We start from the raw sequence: 22041 nt of genomic DNA on the forward strand, positions 1-22041 counted from the left end.
TGGTTCATTTACATCTCGCAGGAACTAAATTAAGGTTCTTATCATTCGCCAGCAATAAAGATATTACAATTTAATCAGTATCTTAAAGCCATTTTCCACTTTCCTGCAGCTTTCTTGCTAATGATACATCTTTTGCTATCGATATTATCATCACTGTCTCAGAGGAATGTCTCAATCTGTTGAGGTAAATCCTGACACTCAGTCTATGCACCCACCTAATATATTAACCTAGTCTTATCTCTTGGTTTACAGTACGTGACAGAATAAATATCATGAATGAAAGTGATCTTCGCAGTGATGTGCACTACTTAGGCAGTAGTGAAAATAAGGCCTGAAAAAAATTCAGGCCTGTACGGGATTTGAACCCATGACCTCTGCGATACCGGTGCAGCGCTCTACCAACTGAGCTAACAAGCCAACTGGGAGACTCAAAATTTGAATTTAAACGCTTATCAGCTTTCGATATTGAACAAAACTTTCGCAGTTCAACAGACATCGTCCACCGACACGGTATATACGTGTATTAAACCTTTGTCGCTATGACTAATTAAACTAAATAGTTGCTTCTATTTAGGTATAAGGTTAGGAGTCGGGTATATCACACGGAGTTTTTGCACTGAACACGTAGTCATTAAAAATCTGAAGGTTAATTTGGCAATCATCCTTGCAGGTGACCTGCAATTTAAGTATTTGCGGAAAAGAACCCTTCAGGCTTTCACGCGATTCGAAGCTGTGCCTCACAGGGTGGGTGTTAGTACCAATAGAGCTACTTGGCCACATGTCGGTAGCAGGGCACATTTTAGAGTGGGAACTTACTTCCTGTGGTGTAATCTGGATATTGTTTGGCAAAGCACGCATTTATGTTACGTTTTGAGATAATAATAAACTGCTGCTTAAAATCAAAATTCTATGCGTTTTCTATACTATACTATTCTATACTACTTCAGAGACAAGTGCGAGGATCCATCAAGTTTCCAAACGCGAGAAAACATTTCAACCCATGAAGCCGCAGGCCGAGTGGTTTTATTGTTATCGAACGTTTAGAAACTTGATGAAATCCGAAACATGAGGTTTTTACTTAAATTTTTACTTAAATTACTTCTCCAACAAAGAAAATAAGTAGAAATTATCATTTTAATAAGTTTTCTGAATTCAAATATTTTGTTTGAGACGTGATATGTGAACCTGCCAACTAATTGCTGCTTGCTGATCTGTGATATTATTTCATTTGCATTCAATTCCGCATTGTTACCTTGCTGTTTGTGACTTCTGAGCAAGCACGTTACTTCTCAATACAGATGGAAGAGTACAAATTTAGACCTCCAAAAACTAGTGAAGAAGAGGAAACTTGTTTGACCAGCGCTATTCCGAAGTCCGTAAAAATACATAAAACCGGAGGAGAAAGTCGAGTTTCCCATGTAAGTGCCATTTTAGAGCTGAAGTGTACAAACAAGGTTGAAACCGAACCGAAAGACAAGGTCGCAATCAATGAGGGAGAATTAAATTTAGAAAAGAATAGCTCTTTCTGCTTTTGGGACTTTGATAACTGTGCTGTTACATTCAATGTCAGCAGTAAATAAGCTTGCTTTAAAGAGTATTGTAACTCTATGTGATTCAAAAATTAAAGCTGTTCATCTTCATTTGTTGGTCTTACTCTGTGAATATGCAGATTAAAATACATTTTGCTCACGGGTTTGAAATCGTTTTCCAAGCATGTGTGGTTTTCAACTCGTGTTTCATTGTGTTCATAACTCATTCACCTGACTAGAATGAGGCGTTTTGATTGGGTAATAACGACATGATTTAACGAGTTTGAGAAGAACATATCTCGATCTGCAAAAGCCTGATTCCAAGAAGAAGAATCGCACACAGCGGAATTCCACAGAGACTTACTATTTTCTCCCAAATGAAAATCTTCGCACGCAGCATCAAAACACATGCATTCTTCTTTTTTGGATTCACACGAAACTACCCTGTGCGAAATATCTGCTAGTACAGTTCTCTTATACATCACTCGACATGGAAGAAATTCGGAAAAATTCAGGTTTCTTTCCCACATGAACTGCTCTGTTGCTGGAGCAGAAGATGGCAAAAATCAGTCCCTATCAGAAAGTTTAGGCATTCTTGACCTCAAAATTTGTTTTCTTAAAAAAAAAAAAACAGGAAAAATAGCAAATTTTCCAAATATATGCCCGGAAAACTTTCATGCCATCTGGTCGTGCAACACTTTTTTATGGAACCCCTTTAGACATAACTTAAGTCAACTGAGTGTAGAAAAGCGCATACGTGTCACATTAGAAACTGTTTTGAAGTTATTTGGCTCAGCAGAAGGACATCCAAACAGGTGCACTCATGCGGTAGATAATGAGGGAACTCAAACTTTTCAAGGTTGTTAAAATTCATAAACGTGCTTCAGAAAACGCTTTACATCCAGCGGATTTAATTCTCGAAAAATTAGTCTAGATATTTTTTTTTTCTATCGCAAATAGTGTGGATCCTTCAGGCGTGGAAAAGTTTGAAATAGATTTTATATGAATGCGTCTCTGATACCGAACGCACACAACATTGTCCGATATATTCCATGACCAGTCCTTCCACCCCCATATATTGCATTGTTCAAACATTTTCCGCATTTCGGGAAAGCGATGGCCTATTTTTATCCTGTACAAGTTATTTAAATTTAGTTTGCAAATGTTTATAATGGTTTGAAGTCAAAAATAGATGCCGGCAGTCATTTCAAATGCCGCCTATTCCGTAGACGAGGCTCCAAACAACACATTTTGTCGATGAATATCTCCTGGTATTTGACTTGTGGCTTGATTAATACTGAGCTGAAGTCGGGGTAGTTAATATTCTTCAGATATTGGTTAAAAATATATGCATCTCCAGATTATTCCGCCTCGGTGTTTTAGAGTATAGTTCCGCCATTCATGAATATTTATCTACTTAAAATTGTCACCAAGCCAACTTTGGATGGATGAAGAAAATAACACAAGAAGAAGTACCTAAATAATTATCATTTGCATCACACTCGTTTAGGCTCTGAAGAAGGAACATAGCAGACCTCCTAGCTGGTACAAGTTCAGAACTCCAACAAGTGCCATGCGTGTCATTGAGCCACCAGGCAAGTAAAAGTGGGAGTAATTATTAACAAGGACTTAAGTACATTTTGTATCCTAAATGATGTTACGATCATTTTCACCTTAGATGAGAAACCACTCTTTCCAAAGTTTCTATCAACAGCTTTTACTCAGAGTAGATATTCTTCTTCTGGTAGTAACGTTGCAGTGCATTTTACTGTGCCGTGATAAATCCCAGCGTCCACCCGTTTCTTTACAAATCAAAAAATCTTCAAAAGAACACCTGATAAGTTGACGATAGACACACCCCTAACTCACTTTCAAAAACCTTCCAGCTAGGTTAGCCTCGATCAGTTTTAATAAGCCAGAGCTTATGCTTAGCGTGTGAGGAAAAGATTTCCTGTGAAATTTGTATTCAGCAAATCCTTTATCAACCACACAACCTGAGTTAAACAGAAAAACATTATAGTCACAAAGGTTTTTTTTTTTTGCATAAACTATGATAAGCTCGAGGTTTAATGGGAAATCAGAGTTTTACATTTGCTCGATCGTAGTTTGTTTTCGAACATTTTTTGTGTTATTCCATAATTCCGAAACAGTCAGGTTCAAATGGTTGCTGGTCATGCCCACTCACACTGTCTGAAAATATCTCGTCAATTGACAAATGTCAGCCTATTCGTTGGAATTTCTCTGCAGTTGTATAGTAAGACATTTCATTTCAGACAGTTTCCTTTATTGAATCAAAATAGCAAGACTTACATCTTCAGTTGATTTGTTTTGTGTAGTTTGAGGTAAATATGAACAGAATACGAGGTTCAGTTCAGTGTTCAATTAAGGACATCAGTGTAACTATCAAGTGAATTTACCTTTCCCTTTTTATTGCACCCAGTACCCAGAGACTTAAATAAGGATCAATTCCACTTGAAATCTGAAAAACTGATTTAATAGGGAAAGTACACGAGAAACGAACCTCTTCGATAAACAACACCCACTTAGCGAAGATAATCATGAACGATGCTATTACGTGTATAAGCTTGCCCTTTTCATGCGGTTTTACGGAATATATGACATGTCGTCAGATGTTTCGTAGATTTCTTCGACACGCAGCTGAATTGCTTACGTCAAAGAACTTTGTCAATTTTTGCAATTTCTAAAAACTCAAAAGAGACTCAACCAAGTTGTACTACAAACGCCTCCAGAGATTTTTATATTCGAAATATATGCTAATCAGATTAAATAGCTTTGTTATACTGCAGGCGCAGTTTCAGTCTTTATCCTGTGGATGAATCAGAGCAAATCTCTGAAATAAAGATGATCGTATTTTTATATATAATGGGACCTGACATGCTGTCCTATTTAAAAGAGATGTGTTAAAAAATTCTGATGACAGCCAGAATTGGACGAGGCCGTAGGCTAAGTCCAATTTGGCTGTAAGAAGAATCTTTTGAAACCAATTATTTCCAAATTGGACAAGCATGAAGTCCTCAGTGTTACGTATTAATTACATAGCTGATCAGGTAACACAGCCTTGCTTTCTCCTCAAGTTATTGTCTTGAATTTGTAAATTCACGATCTCGCTAGATACTGTGGTTTCTGCCACAGTTTTTCAAATGGGGGTCCAACGAGCTCTGTATAACGGTCAGACTGATTCGTACTCATCACCGTCACTTTTTCGAATTTCAGCGAAAAAACGGCAAAGAATTGCATCCAGCTCATGGCGAGGGATATCTTCAAGCTTTCTCTACGCTACACCTTCCACTCGTTGAAAACGTTCAGCCAAGTTTTTGAACCCTTGGAGGTGTCTTGGTTCTGGTTTGTACTTAGGTTGGTAAGCTCCTCTTCTGGCAAGGAAAGAAATCTCTCATTTGCTTCACTATTGTAGAAATTGGGCAAAGCTTCCCCGCTTAATTCCGCCATTGTCAACCAACAACACAAAAAAAGTAGAGAGCTGACGCTATGCTTTGTGCTGATTGGCTAATTTCTATCACGTGCTGTTTTTGCCTGGAATTGATTGGCTGAAGCAAACTGTCTTATTTTTTTTTTAAAAAATCTTGTGAATTTTAACTTAAAGTCCTCAGTGTAACTATCTAAAATATATCCTCAATTATACTGTTCTCAAAAATTAAAGGATAAGAGCTGCGTTGACAATATTGAATAAAGTGACCAGCTCTATAATTAGAGAAGGTACCTGATGCCTAATGCAGGCAGCCTTGCATATTTCATTTACACCAAGTTGCGTTTAAAACATACATGGTATTTTTCAACTCAAAATTTTCCGCATCGAGGAGCAAGGGCCTATTTTTACCCTTTGGAGGCGATTCAGATTTGTTTTATATATTTTGAAAATAGATCGGAGTAAAAAATAAACGCCAGTCATTTCAAAGACCGCTCACCTCAAAGACGAGACTACAAACAAGATCAGATATCGTCGACGATCGAATATCTCTTGGTATTTGACTTGAAGCTTAATTCATACTGGGCTTAAATCAGGGTAATCCATATTTTTTAGATATTGGTCAAAACGCAACTTCATTTGATATTTCCTTGCCTTTTTAAAATAATTCTACCACTCATCCAAATACAATGTTGTTATCTATTTAGAATTGCGTCTGCGTCAAAGCAATTTAATGTCCGAGGAAGGAACACAAAGGACCTCCAGTTTGGAATCAATACAGGATTACAACGCCGGAGTGCAATGTACGTCATGGAGAACAAGGTGAGCATATCATTACACCTACTCATTAACAACTATCGAGGTACATTGTATATCCAAGATGATGTTATGGTTAGTTTCACCTAAGGTCATAAAACCGCTCTTCCCAAAGTTCCAGCATCAGCGTTTGTTAAAAAATTAGCAACATAACAGCGCATTTTGATGTACCTTTAAGTTTATACCTAACTCAGACTGACAACGAGGTCTTGAAAAGAACACTTGACCCTTTAACTCCCAAGGTCTCATTCGAAATTCTCCTTACTGTCTGCCATACAGTTCTTGTGATGTTAGCTTGGAGAATTTGTTATCGGATCAACTAATAATCCCCTAGTTAATATTTTTCTTTATTCTCGTCACTTGTCTGCTTGATATTGAATTGATATTGTAAGGAGAAATTCTGTCTTGGTCTCTCATGGGAGTTGAAGGATTAATGAGTGACGATACCCAAATCCTTACCTCAGCTCATAACTCGTCATTAAGGTCAATCTATACGTAAGCTCCAGTCATAATATTTACCGTGGCTGAAGGGGGTGGGGATTTTAAACGGAGAAGGGATCAGTTGTCGCCAATAGAGTATGAAATTGGGGGGACTGCCAACGAACAGTAAATCAGGAGGGGTCATGAGAATATTACAGAGCCTTATGGGGGGATTAGGTGATTTTTATCGTGACACAGCCGAAATCCTCTCCCCCGGGCAAAAAATAATTACTGATCCATTGTTGCAAATTATAAGAGCCTATCCTAATGACGTATGTAAACCTCTTACTCAGAAACGTCGAATTTTTTAGCTGTATTCCCAAACAGGCGAGCGAAGAATACTGAAAAGGATTTTCCTCAACGAATAAAACTCCTGTCCAATTCTACAGGACGGTATCACAGACGTGTGCTATCCCTGATTGTAAAATGCAACCAAATGCGCATGCTTTGGATCTAACAACCGAAAAGACTTTGGATTTCGTACAACTGACTCGCTCGCCCTATTCGGACTCGAGCGCGAGATCATTTGCAGAGAAGGTTAAATAATTCTAGTGGATGTCGATAGCTTTTAACTTCACGATCATTCTTATTTCATTACTAGCGAGAGATTTCCTACGGTTTTCTGCACATTTGTTGGGTTATAGCTTCTTTGCCTTTTCAAAGAGTGCAATTGAGACATATGAATAAAGGGGTAAGTTTCTAAAGAAACTGTGGTGCTGCGTCGGTGGGAGAGTATAGCAGGTAATTTAGTGTTAACAACTGGGTTGAAAACGTAAATTAGCCACCGTAAAGGGTAAAAAAGCTGACGTTTCGAGCGTTAGCCCTTCGTCAGAGCGATTGAGACATAGCTGACCTGATTGCAAAATTGCCAAGTCTTGAATGAGATAACTGAATACTATTTCTGATATGCAGTAAATGGTTTAAACCGGGGGTAACATGTAATAGTGTAGTTTGATCGTCCGGGTGAGTGTAGTCCTTAGAAGGACTGTTGTCGGACGGTGGTGACTGACGTTTCGACAACCTGAGCGGAGGTCATCATCAGAGTCAAGTGAATATTTGTTCTCAGTCGAATGTACTTAGTCCGGTTTGTGTACACTGATTGGTCAGTTTTGCCATGATGTTATTGGCTGTAAGACTCAAGTGGCGTAGGTCAGTAGTGATTGGTCGGTCTCGATCCGTTAGTGAAGTTAGGTCGTTCTGTGCGGTTCATTTGTAATTTTAATGTCGTGAATGAGTCGTTTGTATAGTGCCGGTGGTGGTTGACACCTGTTGAGGGGAGTCTGTTCTAAGTTAGTAAACCAGCTTTCCAGGGTCAGTCGTTGAAAGTAGTTGATGCTGTAGGTTTGGCATTGCGCAGAGTCCCAATCAATAGTTCTGATATATCGCGTTACGTATTTGGTGTGTAGAAAAAGTTTGTAAATACTGGCGTCAACAGCTCTCCATTCTTGAAACTCGCATGATGTGCTTATGGGTAATTGATAATTCTCAAAAATTAGAAACACCATATTCAATGATTATATTTTATTTAAAAAAACGCTGACATCTTCACAAATTTTTAGATGCAATTCAAGTAAATTTTCCCCAATCCCGTTGCCTGTTTTGTTTTCATCCCCATTTTTACTGTTTTTTTTTCTGTTTAAGCAGACTTCGAAATGTTTTATTTCCTTCCAAACTTTTAAGTGGGATAAATATGGGCGTCGTAAACAAAAAAGTGAGAAATCAAAATATTACTACAAAATTTGGTTTCCTTCCCTGTCCACCTACCCTGCATCATTCCTAATTCCCCCCAACCCCCCTTCCCAAAAAGGAACTGAAATAAATCACCAGGAAAAAATATATTTCTTGACGCAGGGCGGGGGGGTGGGGGAAGAGGTTCTTAGGATGCTCAGAATGACACAGAATCCTCTGTGGCATGACAAGAAATGTCAATGAGACCGTAGTCATGGCAGGACCCTTACCTCCCCACCCTTCTTTTTCATAAAAATTATGAAAAATTAGATTAAGCAGCTGAGCCAGCAGTTGGAAGTAAACTAAGATTAAAGCATGCGCATTAAAGCACGCAATTTCAAAGGAGAGAATCTCAATGAATTCAGACGACGATGGAAATTCTAAATCTTTCATAGGCTGTCTATGTGAAAAATTCAAAGCATGAGAAGTTTTATGGGTGAAGAGGAAAGAATTATTGAAAGAAAATACTCTGAAATTTGTTCGCAGTGTCAAAATGAAATGTGTCAAACATCTAGGTTCTGAATTTCTGGCATCTCTGGCTCAGCTGCAAACAAAGATAGTATGTGCTGCAGCATACGGTACTGTAATAGGACCCCTCCAAATAAGAAGTGTGATAATGTGCAGTGTTAAGGCGACATTTCCCATCCTAGTGCGGTGTACATTTGGAGCCTTTGTAAGGCTGGTGATTTTTCTGCAAATCAAGGTGATTATCCTTTCAGTCCCGGCTGGAGAGGACAGAGTATACCTTGCGTTTGTACAGCGGTTGTACCGGCCTAACGTTGCCACACATCAAACCAGGAGCACCACCGTGCTGAGCCTTCAGTTTCCTGAACTTGTTGAGCTGGAAAAAAGGAGAAACTTACATTAGAACTCTTTTCCCTCAGAATACAGGGCGTAATTAATGGGAACGGGTACCGCAGGAGGCATATGGTTCCCCCTTTAGTTTATCGAAAAGGATTCTTTATAATTATGAAACAACTGTACATGTCGCCTCGTGTTAATAAAAAACTGATGCGGGTGTACTATCTCTTTCTGAAAAAATTCTGCGTTGGTCTTCCGAGGTATCTTGAACACTGAATCCAGCCAAAAAGTTATATTCCGAATCTTTGTACCCTCGCTTTATGAAAACTGTCATGAGACGTCTCAAGTTTACTTTTTTCTTAAAAGCAGTATTTAAGGAAAAATAATAATCACTTAAAGAAACATCCAATAGAAACCCACAATCACTGAGAAGTTGCTTATCGAAAGTGATGCATCTTGACCACTTGTTCTCGGTGGAACAAGAGAATGAAAGGAGAGTCGGTCTCAACCGAGCAATGTCTTGCGATACAATAGTTCATATCATGCAATGTTAATCATTATAAATCTATATCCTTAACGACTTATCCTTACATTCGTGTTACTCTCGTGTTACATGAAGCTAACCTGTGTATTGGAGATCTTGACTTTGTCCTTGAAAACGATCCAGGTAACAGATTCATAGCAGGGAGGGGTGGTAAGAGAACCTTTGTAAGTGTAGTATTTGATTTTCTTTTTGGGGTCTTCTTTTAAAGCGTCCGGACCATCAGCGGCATCCTCATCCTCATCCTCCTCATCATCCTCATCTTCGTCCCCTTGTTTGTTATTGTAGGGCATCAGGTAATTCAGCTTAATTCCGTCCGCGACGGTCACATTGGTGCTGGCACCTTTGAGAAGAAGGTCAAGGAAAATTATATGAGAGGAAAAAAATAGTGCTTCATCAGGTGAAATAACGGTAATTCTGACTTCGTGGGCGCTCGTGTGATTGACAACATGGTGCTCTATGTGGTGATTTGATCAAGAGGATGTCGGCCAAGACCTTTAAAGACGACAATGTAACTATTTACTTGAAGTGTCACAAAAAGGATCAAATTTAAACAAGGAATTTCACCATTTCCTGATTACCCTTTTAAAGAGTGACAGCAGAAATCTATTAGAAGCCTCTTATAACATCGAGATTGAATGTTATATTTCTATTTACCTTCTTCTATGATCTTCGTCAGTTTCTTTGCAAAATTTCCGAGAATCCTGTTTCCCGGGCAAGTGGCCTGCAAAATATAAATACACTTAAAATTATTGACACTTTCTCATATGTCTAAAAATTCAGGCTGCATAACATAGTAATTGAAATGCTTTCATGGTATCATGTTCTATGTGAGTGAGCTGATAGCAATTCCGTTGCTATTTGCAAACGACTTTTCTTCTCCGTCTTTCAGTTATTTCACTACACCATCGAACTGCAGGCCGGTCACAATAAAAAGATGAAATGAACACATAGGTTTGTAAATTAAAGTCAGCAAGCCCTATTTACCGTGATAAGGACTCCAAGAACTGCAAGGCCGTCAGGTTTATCCACAGCGTTTTGGAACGATTCGTACTTTTTGTTGTAAAAAACCAAATGAAGCTAGAAACGAAAGAAGAAAACCGCAAGAGCATAAGTATTAAGAAATAAAAAATAAATGACGTATACTTGGCCGATTTGTCCATAAATATACATGTGAATAGGAACAGTATGTATCAACACTATATATATTTTTTGATCTGAAACTAATACATTGAGACAGGTTTTATTTATAAAGAATCACAATTATCCCATTTGATCCCATAATAATTTTCGAATTTCACATAAAATAACTGTAAGAGGTAATAAGTACCTTATTTATAAAGAATCACAATTATCCCATTTGATCCCATAATAATTTTCGAATTTCACATAAAATAACTGTAAGAGGTAATAAGTACCTGAGCAGGAAAGGCCTGGTTGTCAATCAAGTGTTCCGATCCTTGACCATTTTCGCATCCAAAATGAAAATGGAATTGTTGAAGAGCGTACTCATCACAATCCAAGGGACCGCCACTGAGTTTAGCGCCCCCCTTTGAGCCGTCGATGTTAAAAACAGGAGAACTGCCGGCATTAAGCAGCTCTCCAGTCACTCGGCCACATGGGTTGTCAAAACTGATCTTAAGATCGGGATAGCTTTTCTTCTTCACTTTCTTTGTTATGATGTTGACGGGAGACTGGAATTTTCCTCCGCACAGTGGAAATACCTTGGACCAGTTGCTTGGAGCCGGGACTGTTGGGAAAAAAACCGTGAATCGTCAATAACAAGTTTGGTCATCTTAGTCGAAGGAATTGAACTTGCATGTCACTGAAATTATCAGTTATTGAGCTCTGTGACTTAGCTATTAGTTTTTAAACCTAACAATTTTGGACTTTGTGAGTTTCCCATGCACTTTGCTTAGACTCGTTAGCTAAATGCCTTTCATCGATTTATTTGTGCAGGTCGCCGAAACTTTTCAGCATTCTGACAAACGTGAGCCACGGTGAATATGTCACTTCACACCTTACAGAAACATGTACATCAGTAGGTCTTTCCGCAATTATTAAAATCAACGCAATAGCTTTTGACTTGTATTGCTTACAAGCTCAATATTCTCTGCAGTAGGAGGGTGGAACAGTGTTAAATTCAGTAACCACTCGGCCTGTATAAAATTGGATTTAATCATAGGCGAAAATTTGGCGAGAAGATAACAGACAAAGATAGCGGATGGAAGAAAAGAGAAAAAGAACATGCAAAGGCAAAAACACAACAGTACGACGGAAAGAACTTTAATAAAAGGATAAGGAACGAAAAAAAAAAGAGTTTTCAAAGCAAATAATTCAAACATATGGCAAATTCAAATTCAACGAGTGCGAAGGACCAATAGTTTTAGTCCTAAACCAAAATAAGTTAAAGTTGAAAAGAATGAAATAAAAAAAAATATTTGTTATTACCTCCGTGTTCAGATAGATATCCATAGTCTAAATGATAAAAGTGTGAGAGAAAAAAAAGTTAGTTTCCGATATTAAAAGAACTGCATCGTGCAACATCTTCATCTGAGAAATTCTTGATATTGATAACTACGAAATATTATGAAAATATTAATGCCAAGAATGTAATATCTCAATATCTTGCGCCAGTTGGAACCAACTATTTGTCCAAGTTACGTTTTCTTTTATTTATACTGTATTTGGATTTATCACTGCGGCTTAAACCGCTTATCTCACCATATCTTGGGCAACATAAATATCTTTATAAAAGAAAACCGTCAAATTAATAGGAAATTTACAGCCTTGTAAAAAAAAAGGAAAGTTTTGGTCGAATTGATACCAGGCAGGAAACTCACCTTGGCACATGGCCGCAGCGATCATAGAAATTAGCCACAGAAAATACATCGCAGCTAAACTGGCCTAAAAATTGAAATTATAAATATCACATCAGTCATAAAATGGCGGGAAAATTGCTTAAGATTTAACCATTGACATTACAGTATTGTTAATAAACTCAACTATTAGTTTCGATGTGAGAAAATCTAGTTTTAAAGGCAAGGTTATGAAGCAAGAGTTTCCTACGTATTGCTATAGGTAGATAAAAAAATATTTTGTATCGTAAGCCGATTCCGCTTTGCAAAATTTTAACCCCTTTATGAAAAGACAGTCGAGTATGAATTTTCAAGCGTCAGCAAAATACTATCGAAGAATTACTACGAATCGAGTTTAAATGGGAGAAACTAATTCAGTTCAGCATCTGTTTGTTGATCAGACCACTCATTCGAGCTTTGATTTCTTGAAATGATATAGATTGTTTACGCCTAAAAATTGAAAAAATAAAAATATTTCAACTTAAAATTAAAAATCGTGTCAGGAGCAGCACGTGATACGAATGGTGGGCTTCATGTCGTAAACGTAAGTGCTGTGTATGGTTTCAAACCTATGCACGTGAGTTAGCACGCGAGGTAATATTTGATCTGATATGTGGGTGGAATGTGACCATTCAGCACACGAGTTGGCACGAGAGTTGGCACGTGATACAGCTCCTAAAAAAATTAGGCCATCAAATGAAATGTGTGTGATTTGCGTGCTATTGCATAACATCCTGTTACACAAAATTTTCATTGAGCACGTTGAGTAACATTTTTGTCCTAAAAACCAGTTATAAGTAAAAAAGTTTTTCCGGTAGAAAAGGACGAAGAGCCACCTTTGCTATATGAATATAGCTATTGATTAGTTTCAATTTCCAATCAGGTAAAACAATCCATTAAAATTTAACCGTAATCAATATTTTCCAGAAAAGGTAAAAACCTCAAAGATGTCCAATTCTACCTCAGCTAATGCGTGCATAGTTTGGCTACGGAATGTCGCCTTTTCAAGCGCGTTTATCTATTTATCTAAGTCCATTGATGATTTATAATCAATAAAAAATGGATCCTTGAATTTGTTCAATGTGCACGTTTGACTTAGTTTAAATACTTTTCACGTATTCACGTTACAGATTTGCGGCGGAACTGATCTATACGTCTCAGACTTAACTGAATACTTGCTTTAATTAGTTTAGGAAATACATACGACTGTTCCATAACAAATGAGGAAAAAACAGATGCCAGAAAAATTTTTAAAAAGTGCAAATTCAGACTCGATTTGAGTTAAACAGAAAATTAAAAGCTGCACCGATTGCACCTTTAACGAAAGGGAACAATTTCAGTTGCCGAAAAACGCTACCAAGTTACGACTAGGAGGGCTGCCCTATGGAAAAAGACACTGACTTATAAAAAGAAAATGAATACAAGATTTCAGCCGCATTTGTTCTCACAAATTTAAGTATCCTTTGCTTAGCCTGTATCGAGGTGGAAGAAAACAAGAATTTTGGTTCAACAATATTGACAAAATTAAAATTGAACTCAAAATTTTGGATCGGCTAGATGAAGATAATTTTTAACATTGGGCGGGCGAAAAAGTGTGCTTGATTTTAACCCATTTTTAACGAGAAATGGCTAAAGAAATAAAATTGATTTGTCTCGGGAGGCTATTGGTAAAATTTTCTTCACTTACTTGAAATTCTTTCAAAGGATTCAAAGGACTTCTCTCCAATTTCGGATCTGTTTTCCTTGGCTAGTTTCTATGAAAGTGGTGTCGAGTTTTTGGTGCAAAGAAATTTAAAGCCTAAGAGTTGCTCAATATCACTTGGAAAATATCAATAACGTCATCAATTCCTGTCAAATTGATATTGTTTAGATGACCCCACTTGGTAGTATAAGGGTCCTAACTGTCTCCTCTAGCGGTATCAACAGCCAAAAATAAATATTTGCCATATTTAACAATAAACACAGAAATTTCCAGAAGAAATAGAAATCTCACTTTCGTCTATTCAGCGGAAGTCAAAATCAGCGGTAAGAATTTTATAAAGAGATAAATCAGACAAGAGTCTGAACATAGTTTCGATCTATAAACTTTACCGCAGATTTTTTCAAGAATAACATATTCGAGGAACAGAATATCACTGTAATATACCTAAAAAAAAAGGAGTTATCTGATTGGACCAAGGCGCAAACATTTGGATCCTCTTTATATTAGCCATTTCTGTATATTACTACATTTATAGTCGTCTCACGTCATTTATGTGCGTTGCACGTGTTGAAGACATGCATATTGTTCAATTTTGGCACGTGCGTCTCAGAGGAATGTTCCCAGTAAAGCACGTGCTGTAAGTTTTTAGATTTGTTGTACATATTTTTCTGAAATTACTGAATAGAAAATTATTGTAGTCCTAAACCATGAAAAAAATTAATATGCCAGCACCTTACAAACCGCGTGCATTAAAGTGGAAATGTTTTCATGCCTAGAGGTTGTATTTTTCAGCACTAAAACTTTCGGTATATTTCTATATTTCAGCTTAATGAAGCACTTGATAAAATATTTGCTCTCCATTTAATGTTATCTCTACTATATTTTCATTTTTTTTTGTTTTGTTTTGATGGTTGAAACACGTTTTGACCACTTTCTGGTATTCAGGTGTGTTGATAAATTTTGGAATTGCGAAATGTAACTAAATGTTATTGAATGTCTCTTTTGGACTAAAGTAAATACTACTTTCAACCACTGTTATATTTTTTGTTTATGAATAACGTAATCGTGAATAGAATATATTGACAATGTTGATCTTGGTGTTATGAGAGGTATCAACAACTTGAGAATAAGGCGATATTAACTTGTGCCACCGGCACAAAATGAACTTCGGACACTTCAGTTTTTTCAGTGTTCCGTCCTTACGTAAGAAGACAATTCGGTGTCTCAGTAGTGTCTTATCAAAAGACAACAACTTATTTCTCCGTGTATAGATCAGCAAGAGGCAAGAAGACACCCTTCTTTAAGCATATCAGCTTAAGTTTGTGATGAGTTTCTGCCAAAACAACGGCCTCTGTGTATCGTAAATTTCAAAGCTGAAATTCAAAAGGTAACATTTTTGTCCCTTGTTTACACTCTTGTGTGAAGATCGAAGAGCTACCAATACTCTAATCGCTTTATTTCTGTTCTTGAAGTTGAGAAACAAGCTCGTTTTCCGGTTTTGATAAATTTTTTTTAGTTCTGTGACCTAAAGCATCAGAACTAGCCGAAGGATTATGTGGTTGCAGTTTGCTTCCTGCAGAACAACATGACTTGGCAAAATAAACGAATCAATTTGGAGCAAGGTTGCTCCTAAATAAAATGTCTTTTGAAAAGTATGCAGCATATGATTTTCACCATACTTTTTCGTTCACCTGGGCATTTATTTTTCTTTTTCTTTTCTCAAAAACGGAAAATGACCTGAAACTGTCCATTTCCTAATTATATTAGCCAGTTCTCAGATTCATTTAAGGCAGAGATCAAAATAATATTTTCAGCTCACGTAAGCCTCCAATCACCGCCATCAGATCAATATAGTAAATTACAGATGGCAATCTTTTCGATATGTTTTATTACCGACAATGATATTGTTATAAAATTGCTAAATGTGATTCCACGACAGCTGAAGTGAAAAATGACGCCATAAAAAGAACGGAAGATTTCCAATTTTACTTTTTGATTCTGTAACAGTTTTTCGAGTTAAAAATATCCCATTTTTTCGTCGCTATCATAATTTCCAAAAAGTCGGCAATTAGGCTAATTCACATGAAAATATTATCTTTAGTGGCTTTAAGTGGGACTTCAAGTTGAACTAAAAAAAAATAGACTTTTTAGACGATTGGCTAGACCATTGGAGATAAAAATTTTGAAGTTTGATCGTGGCTCGCTTAAAGGATAAAATGGGATCGTTCGGCATTCGCTCTTTGATCTTTTTAAATCTTTAATACCACGTCCTTTTTTTGGCTTCTTTTAAGAAAGTTGGTTAAAGATCACAGGAGAAAGTAGACATTAACTATATTGAATCTATGATATTGCCATTACCCTCACTGAAAAGTTTCCAAAAGCTTCAAAGTTTAGAAAGAAAGAATTTATCGGATTATTTCATTACATGATAGCGTAGGCCCCTGAATTGTATTATAGAAGAGCGCTCCTGACGAAAGGTAGTGAGGCTCGCAAAATACGGTTCTGCCAAAGTTACACAAGTCCAAACTCCGCATATCTAATCAAAAATGTGATCAAATTGTTCTTTTGATCGGCACTGAATTTTTTGTCAAAGTCAGTCAGCCAATACCGGAAACCAACTTCGAGTTCAGGCCCTGTATACAAATGAACCAAACCAAATACATGATGTCGTCACTTTTCTTCTCTTTGCAAGACAATTAATTGCGACTTTTCAATCAGTTCTATCAAATTGAAGCCAAACTAACTGAGTTTAGGCTCCGTCTGATAAAGAAGAAAGATTAGGATCGAAGAGGAAGACTTAAATGCTGTAGACGGTCAACATCTGTGTTCAGTGACCTCAGAAACAATAAAAACAACAGATAAACCATTTCTACGTTAAAAATGGAGTGTTAAGTACACGGAACATGCTTAAAAACAGTTTCAACATAAACAGTGAGAGGCTAAGTCAATAGGTGACAGAGGCTGTCGTTCTCTGAAAAGCCTTCGTTCCAAGGTCTTGATTGTATCTGCACGGAACGAATTGCGGCGAAAAGGCTCGGAAGATTTCGCAAAACCAAGTTAACCTTAATTTGCCAAGGTTTACAATACTTGACACAGAAAAACTGAATAATTGATGACACAATATCACACACCCGGCATAAAATGACTCGGAAATTGTGAAATTCGCCGCTGTTTCCTTGGTTGAACTAACCGCGCATTTTTGCAACGAAAATAAAATCATGAAGAGAGAGACTGAAAAAGACTGACAAGATTCAAAGCTGTTGATGTTAGGAAGCGTTGCAATTGAAAAACTTTAATTCGATGGCAACAGTTTTCAATTTTTTTCTTTTTTCATGGCTTAAAACTTAAGACTACGTTCCTTTCACGATTTCATGACAAAGTCTCGGCAGGAATTTTTTATGAAAGCTTGTGGAATAGAGAAATTATTTTTATCCTTTCCGTTGACCCTATTTTTAATATGGACACAAAGTGCACTATTTTGATTTAATAAATATTTTGTTGCCATGAAAACTGAAATGTTATTAATCTTGAAATAAAGTACTTAGTTGTTTTGCAGTTACTTAGTTAAAATGCCAAGGTTGAATTTGTTTACTTCTTAACTTTATTTCCTTTGAAAGGAAGTGAATTGAAGTTCTTATATTCTTGCGTGTATCTATGGCCGTTCAACCCTATCAAAATATTTGGAATTTGAACTTAAGGAATACACGTTTTTCTTGAGTAGAGTTAATCGCTAAATACAACTTACTCAAAATTAAATTGAACCTCTAGGATCTTGATCATTGTGAAAACAGAGGTAAGCGAACGCGTGGAAAAAAAAAAAAAAGAAAAAAAGATTGATAAGTTATCTGTATTTGGCCTTCCATTCGCTCCAACCAAGGGCTAACGCTCGAAACGTCAGCTTTGACTCTTTAAGGTAGCCAGTTTACGCTATCGACTCAGTTCATAATACTAAATTACCCTGTTATACTCTCCCACTGACGCAGCATCACAGTTTATTTAGAAACTTACCCCCTTTATTCATTTTTATTTGGCCTGTAGGCTATTTAGCATCACAGATTTTGAAGGAATGTAATAACACTCGAAGTTTGATTTTTTTTCCTGAAAGTGTCGGTTTTTTACCAATGTTATTTTTTATTCGTGGAGTTTTAATTTTTGACTCTGATCTCATTAATCGGTAGAACAGTTTATTTGTTTGGGTGAGATTTGAGAAAATTACGTTTGGATACTTTTATGTCTGCAAATTCTAGCTATAACAAATGAAATGGCGTTGGTAGCTCTCAGAAAAAAATTTTTTTTGCCGTTTTCTAAGTTCATCGAGCTAAGACAAGAGCATGGTAAGCACGAAGGATTTTTTTTTAGCACATTACGTCTTGTGAGTCTCTCCCGCTTGCCTGTCAAAGAAACGCAAATAAAATTTTTCGCCGCTTCTGCGATATAACCGATGGCGTCCCCTACCAATATACCAACTCATCATGTTTTACGATAAACCTGAACAGAAAAAAAAACGGTTGCTCACTTAATGACACACGAGTCAATGTTACGGGCGTATAGTGAACTTGAAGATCAGATTGCTAAGCTGTTTACAACAGACATTGAGACTGAACAGTTAGTGCTAAAGATCTATTCGAACTCAGTTATATTACCAATTAGTGAGTATGGGCGATTATGAGAGTCCGCCATGCAAATTAGACCGGTCAAACCGCATGGAGAAAGCCATCACTTATAAAACATTTAACTTAATCGGGGTGCAATTCATTTTTCACGCACAATGACTAAGTTTGCATGGTTGAATATAGAAACTGGTGGACGGTATTCGGCATTCCACAGTAAGCCTCTAGTTAAATTTTAGCGTTTTTGTTATTTGTGTTTCTTGTTTTCGAAACATTTCGAAACATTCTTAATGAATATTGATGCTCCATTCGCTATGAAATAAAAGTCAGAGAACTCATAATTGCTCAAAATAAGATCCAAAGATAAAAACATCTCAATGAAAATAGAAAAGTCTATTAAATAAATTAAAGTAACTGATAATGGTAAATCATTTTTAAAACCAGTCCCATGAAAATTAAATAGAATGATACCTACCTGAGTTTCTCTTAAAAGAGGTTTCTCCGTACAATCTTGGATATGTTTTCCTTGGCTAGTTTCTATGAGTGTGATTTCTGATTTGGAAAAAAAAAAGCAGCCGAATTTAAGGGATACAGAAGAGTCACTATCAATCGGAAAAATTAACTCGTTAATTTTTGTCAATTGATATTGTTTTAATTGCTTGCGCTTGAAGAAAAAAAAAGTCCCCTCACTGTCTCTAATTGCGGTTCTACAAACACGACTGAACACATTTTATTATGAAAAACGATATTAATCCTCGGAGTCTGAACCTTGTTTGGTGCATTTCAACCATAAAAATTCGCCTTACAAGAAAGAAACAGAAAAATTAGTACATTTCGATCAGGTTTTGCCTTCAATTAGATGCTTAAGCAAATTCATGCAGCGAAACTCTTTCGGTTATTGGTAGGATATCAAAATAATGTGCTTTATCAGGAGGGAGGTTTTTAATTGGATGAGAACCTTGTAGCAAAAGTAGCCGTGCGAACTTTCCACGTGATCAAAGCGTGTGTGAGCATGCGCACATGGTAACTGTAAAGCTTCCCACGTGAACTGCACTGGTATCTCGTCTTTTTGGCAACTTTTCAAGAAGTTTATGAGAACAACAATTCATGATAAAAGCAAATACAAACACGATTTATGACTATTGAACATGGAGAGCTTAGTCTATAGTCTAAATTGTCCATATTTAATAAGTTCGTCTATCAAGACTAAAAGAAAAACTTAACTGAACTAAGTTGAAACAAAATTTTGGGGCACAAATTCGATGTTAATTCCTGTTAAAAGGAATTAACGCTTTATTTTTGAACCTGTCTCGACAATATTATTGAAACTTTCCTTCATATAATTTTGCTTTGTTTTTTTTAACTTCATTAAAATCTTATTGTTAATTCGAGTCGTCTTGTAAGTGTACAGCTTATATCTGAGGAAAATGCATGGACGCAACAGTGTGAAAGAAATTTGTGCGACTAAAGAACATTTTCTTCTGTCGTGCTCAGAAGTTCTGACATCATTCGATATTCATTCCTCATTGAAGTGACGTTGATATGCGAGCAGAACATTATCTGAGGTTCAATACTGGAAAAACATCGGGGAAACATATGAGAACAGCTTGAGAAGGAAGTATTTTCCTCTGTTCTTCATTATGCAAATGAAATTACTCGGTTCGTATTTCCCAGACGACGATGAAAGAAAAATTATAGTAAACTTAATATAGAAATAAGTTCTCAAAATAAGACGAGCAGAAGAACTTATCTCGACTAACATCGAAAAGAGACGAAAGTGCAGACCTAATACTTTGTTTACAATAATTACATACAAATGAAGGAGTCGTTCTCATCCAAATACTTACGTCAAATAAACTCACGATTTGAAGCCAACAATCAAAAAGCAATTAGCTTCGTTTAATTCGGTGTGCAAGATAAAAGCCTTTTAAAACGAGACGCTGAATGAACAAGGAAGAGCCATTTTGGCATAAACAGATTGTCTTTTATGACTTATTAGGTGAAAAGCGCTTAATTATGAAACACAAAGCTGTAAGCGTGAAGGCAAACTTGTACGTACAAGTGGGTTTGAAGTTCAATCAGTCCACTTTATTCATGATCACCTCATTCACAAATCCTTGGTTTCCCTACTTTCCAAGAAATGAGATCAGGCTAATTTCGTGTTTAGATATGTGACATTGTGGAAGGAAAAGCTGCAATAAGCAGATAGCGCATTTAAGAGATTTTGTCCCCTATCAACTGGTTTGCATTGGAGCACTAGAGTTGGTTTTAAGTAGCTTAACATCTGAAAACTTAATTCCTTCTTTTCAGCTGCATTACAAGTCAAACGTTTTCAACTTCCATGTAAGTAAAACATCTCAACGGAAAAAATACTTTTTGCATGAAAAACAAAAATAACTCACAGTTCTAAAAAAGACAGTCGAACATTCCATTGTAATTAACATCTATTTCAGTAAAATCAACAACGGTAAAATTTTCAATATAGTTGATGATGACTCCAAAAGCAACACAGAAATAAAAATAACCAAATCAACACGTTACCAAGCATTACAATACATTCAATATCATCTGTTTTTGAAAATTTATTTTCTATCATTAATTTAAGTTCTATGAACCGGGAAAATATCAATTTAACACACGCATTTTAATTTGTCTTCAACGACGAGTTCGATGTTCTCTACACATTTGGATGGAAAGATTAATCTTTGAAAGATTGGTTTGACTGGGTCTCAAGTGGGACTGGATGAACCCACCGTATAAACAAACAAAACCACCCAGTATCAATCTGCTACATGTGGGTGTTAACTAACCGTTGCTCTTAAAAAAGGCAAGCAATTTTAAATCTTTTCTCTGATTTTAGAAGTTTCTCATGGTACTTGTCTAAATCTGGAGACGATCCTCAACGAAGTATTCAAGAAAGCAAATGAATGTATCGTGACATTATCGTCAACAATAGAGAACCACTCTCAACTTAAGCCTTCATTTTAAGACTTGAACTGAAAGAGGCACGTAAAGCTCTCAATCAGTATGCGCTGATGCTTTCAATGCTAACAGACCAAAGTATGATTTGGTCACGAAAATCATCCTAAAGAATACATGCCTCGGCAAACACCGCTCCGTAATATTAACAAAACTTTAGAACACAGGGGCAAACAGAGTTAATCTCTTTACCAAAAACGGATCAAAGGATGAAAATTAGTAGTTCATAAAAAATAGTTGGAATGCAGGAGACCAAAGCCGTATGTTATCCAATCTTTGAACAAGGAAGTATCTATTCTCTTAAGATTACAATTCATCGGGATTTTCTTATCGAAAATGCGTTCTATTTTCCCGCTATAAGAGTTTAGAGAGATCTCTGCCAGTATATTCCACATGCTTGTAATAAACTATGTGACGAGTGGGAACCTTTAGTCAAAGGATATCTGGTGGAAAGTTTAAAGGAAGTCAGTCGTGAACACCGAATTCAAAACACAAATATCGACTGTCAGCCGGATGATTACTTTCGCCAAATACAAATGACCAGTGGAGTTC

At 36.7% G+C, this 22041-nt stretch overlaps 1 protein-coding gene and 1 long non-coding RNA gene across 4 annotated transcripts; one reads left to right on the forward strand and one right to left on the reverse strand.

Moving 5' to 3' along the window:
* Positions 1-2983: 2983 nt before the first annotated feature.
* On the forward strand, positions 2984-7649 carry LOC136282678 (uncharacterized). Of its 2 annotated transcripts, none has more exons than XR_010718347.1 (3): positions 2984-3124; positions 4764-5571; positions 5682-7649. It is a non-coding gene; the product is annotated as an uncharacterized lncRNA (long non-coding RNA). The 2 variants fall into 2 exon arrangements; XR_010718348.1 differs by having other exon boundaries at positions 4764-4904.
* A 127-nt stretch (positions 7650-7776) lies between these two features.
* On the reverse strand, positions 7777-19044 carry LOC131771932 (carbonic anhydrase 2-like). Of its 2 annotated transcripts, none has more exons than XM_059087801.2 (8): positions 18986-19044; positions 12184-12247; positions 11792-11818; positions 10759-11090; positions 10328-10420; positions 9998-10064; positions 9424-9683; positions 7777-8839 (listed from the first exon to the last, which is right to left on the reverse strand). In XM_059087801.2, the coding sequence occupies exons 2-8, from the start codon at positions 12230-12232 to the stop codon at positions 8714-8716; spliced, it is 954 nt and encodes a 317-aa protein (XP_058943784.1). In that variant the 5' UTR covers positions 12233-12247; positions 18986-19044; the 3' UTR covers positions 7777-8713. The 2 variants fall into 2 exon arrangements, with proteins under 2 accessions (XP_058943784.1, XP_058943783.1); XM_059087800.2 differs by lacking the exon at positions 18986-19044 and adding an exon at positions 13886-13971.
* Between the last annotated feature and the right edge of the window lie 2997 nt (positions 19045-22041).

This window comes from Pocillopora verrucosa, chromosome 7 (genome assembly GCF_036669915.1).
Source record: "Pocillopora verrucosa isolate sample1 chromosome 7, ASM3666991v2, whole genome shotgun sequence".
NCBI lineage: Eukaryota > Metazoa > Cnidaria > Anthozoa > Scleractinia > Pocilloporidae > Pocillopora > Pocillopora verrucosa.

Bases quoted from the DNA above. Each gene is read 5' to 3' on its own strand.
- LOC131771932 (XM_059087801.2), bottom strand. From the start codon at position 12,232: ATGTATTTTCTGTGGCTAATTTCTATGATCGCTGCGGCCATGTGCCAA. The intron at 11,819-12,183 runs GTGAGTTTCCTG...TTTATCATTTAG, and splicing joins CGCTGCGGCCATGTGCCAAG to ACTATGGATATCTATCTGAA. The intron at 8,840-9,423 runs GTTAGCTTCATG...CCTTTTTTCCAG, and splicing joins TCAAGATCTCCAATACACAG to CTCAACAAGTTCAGGAAACT.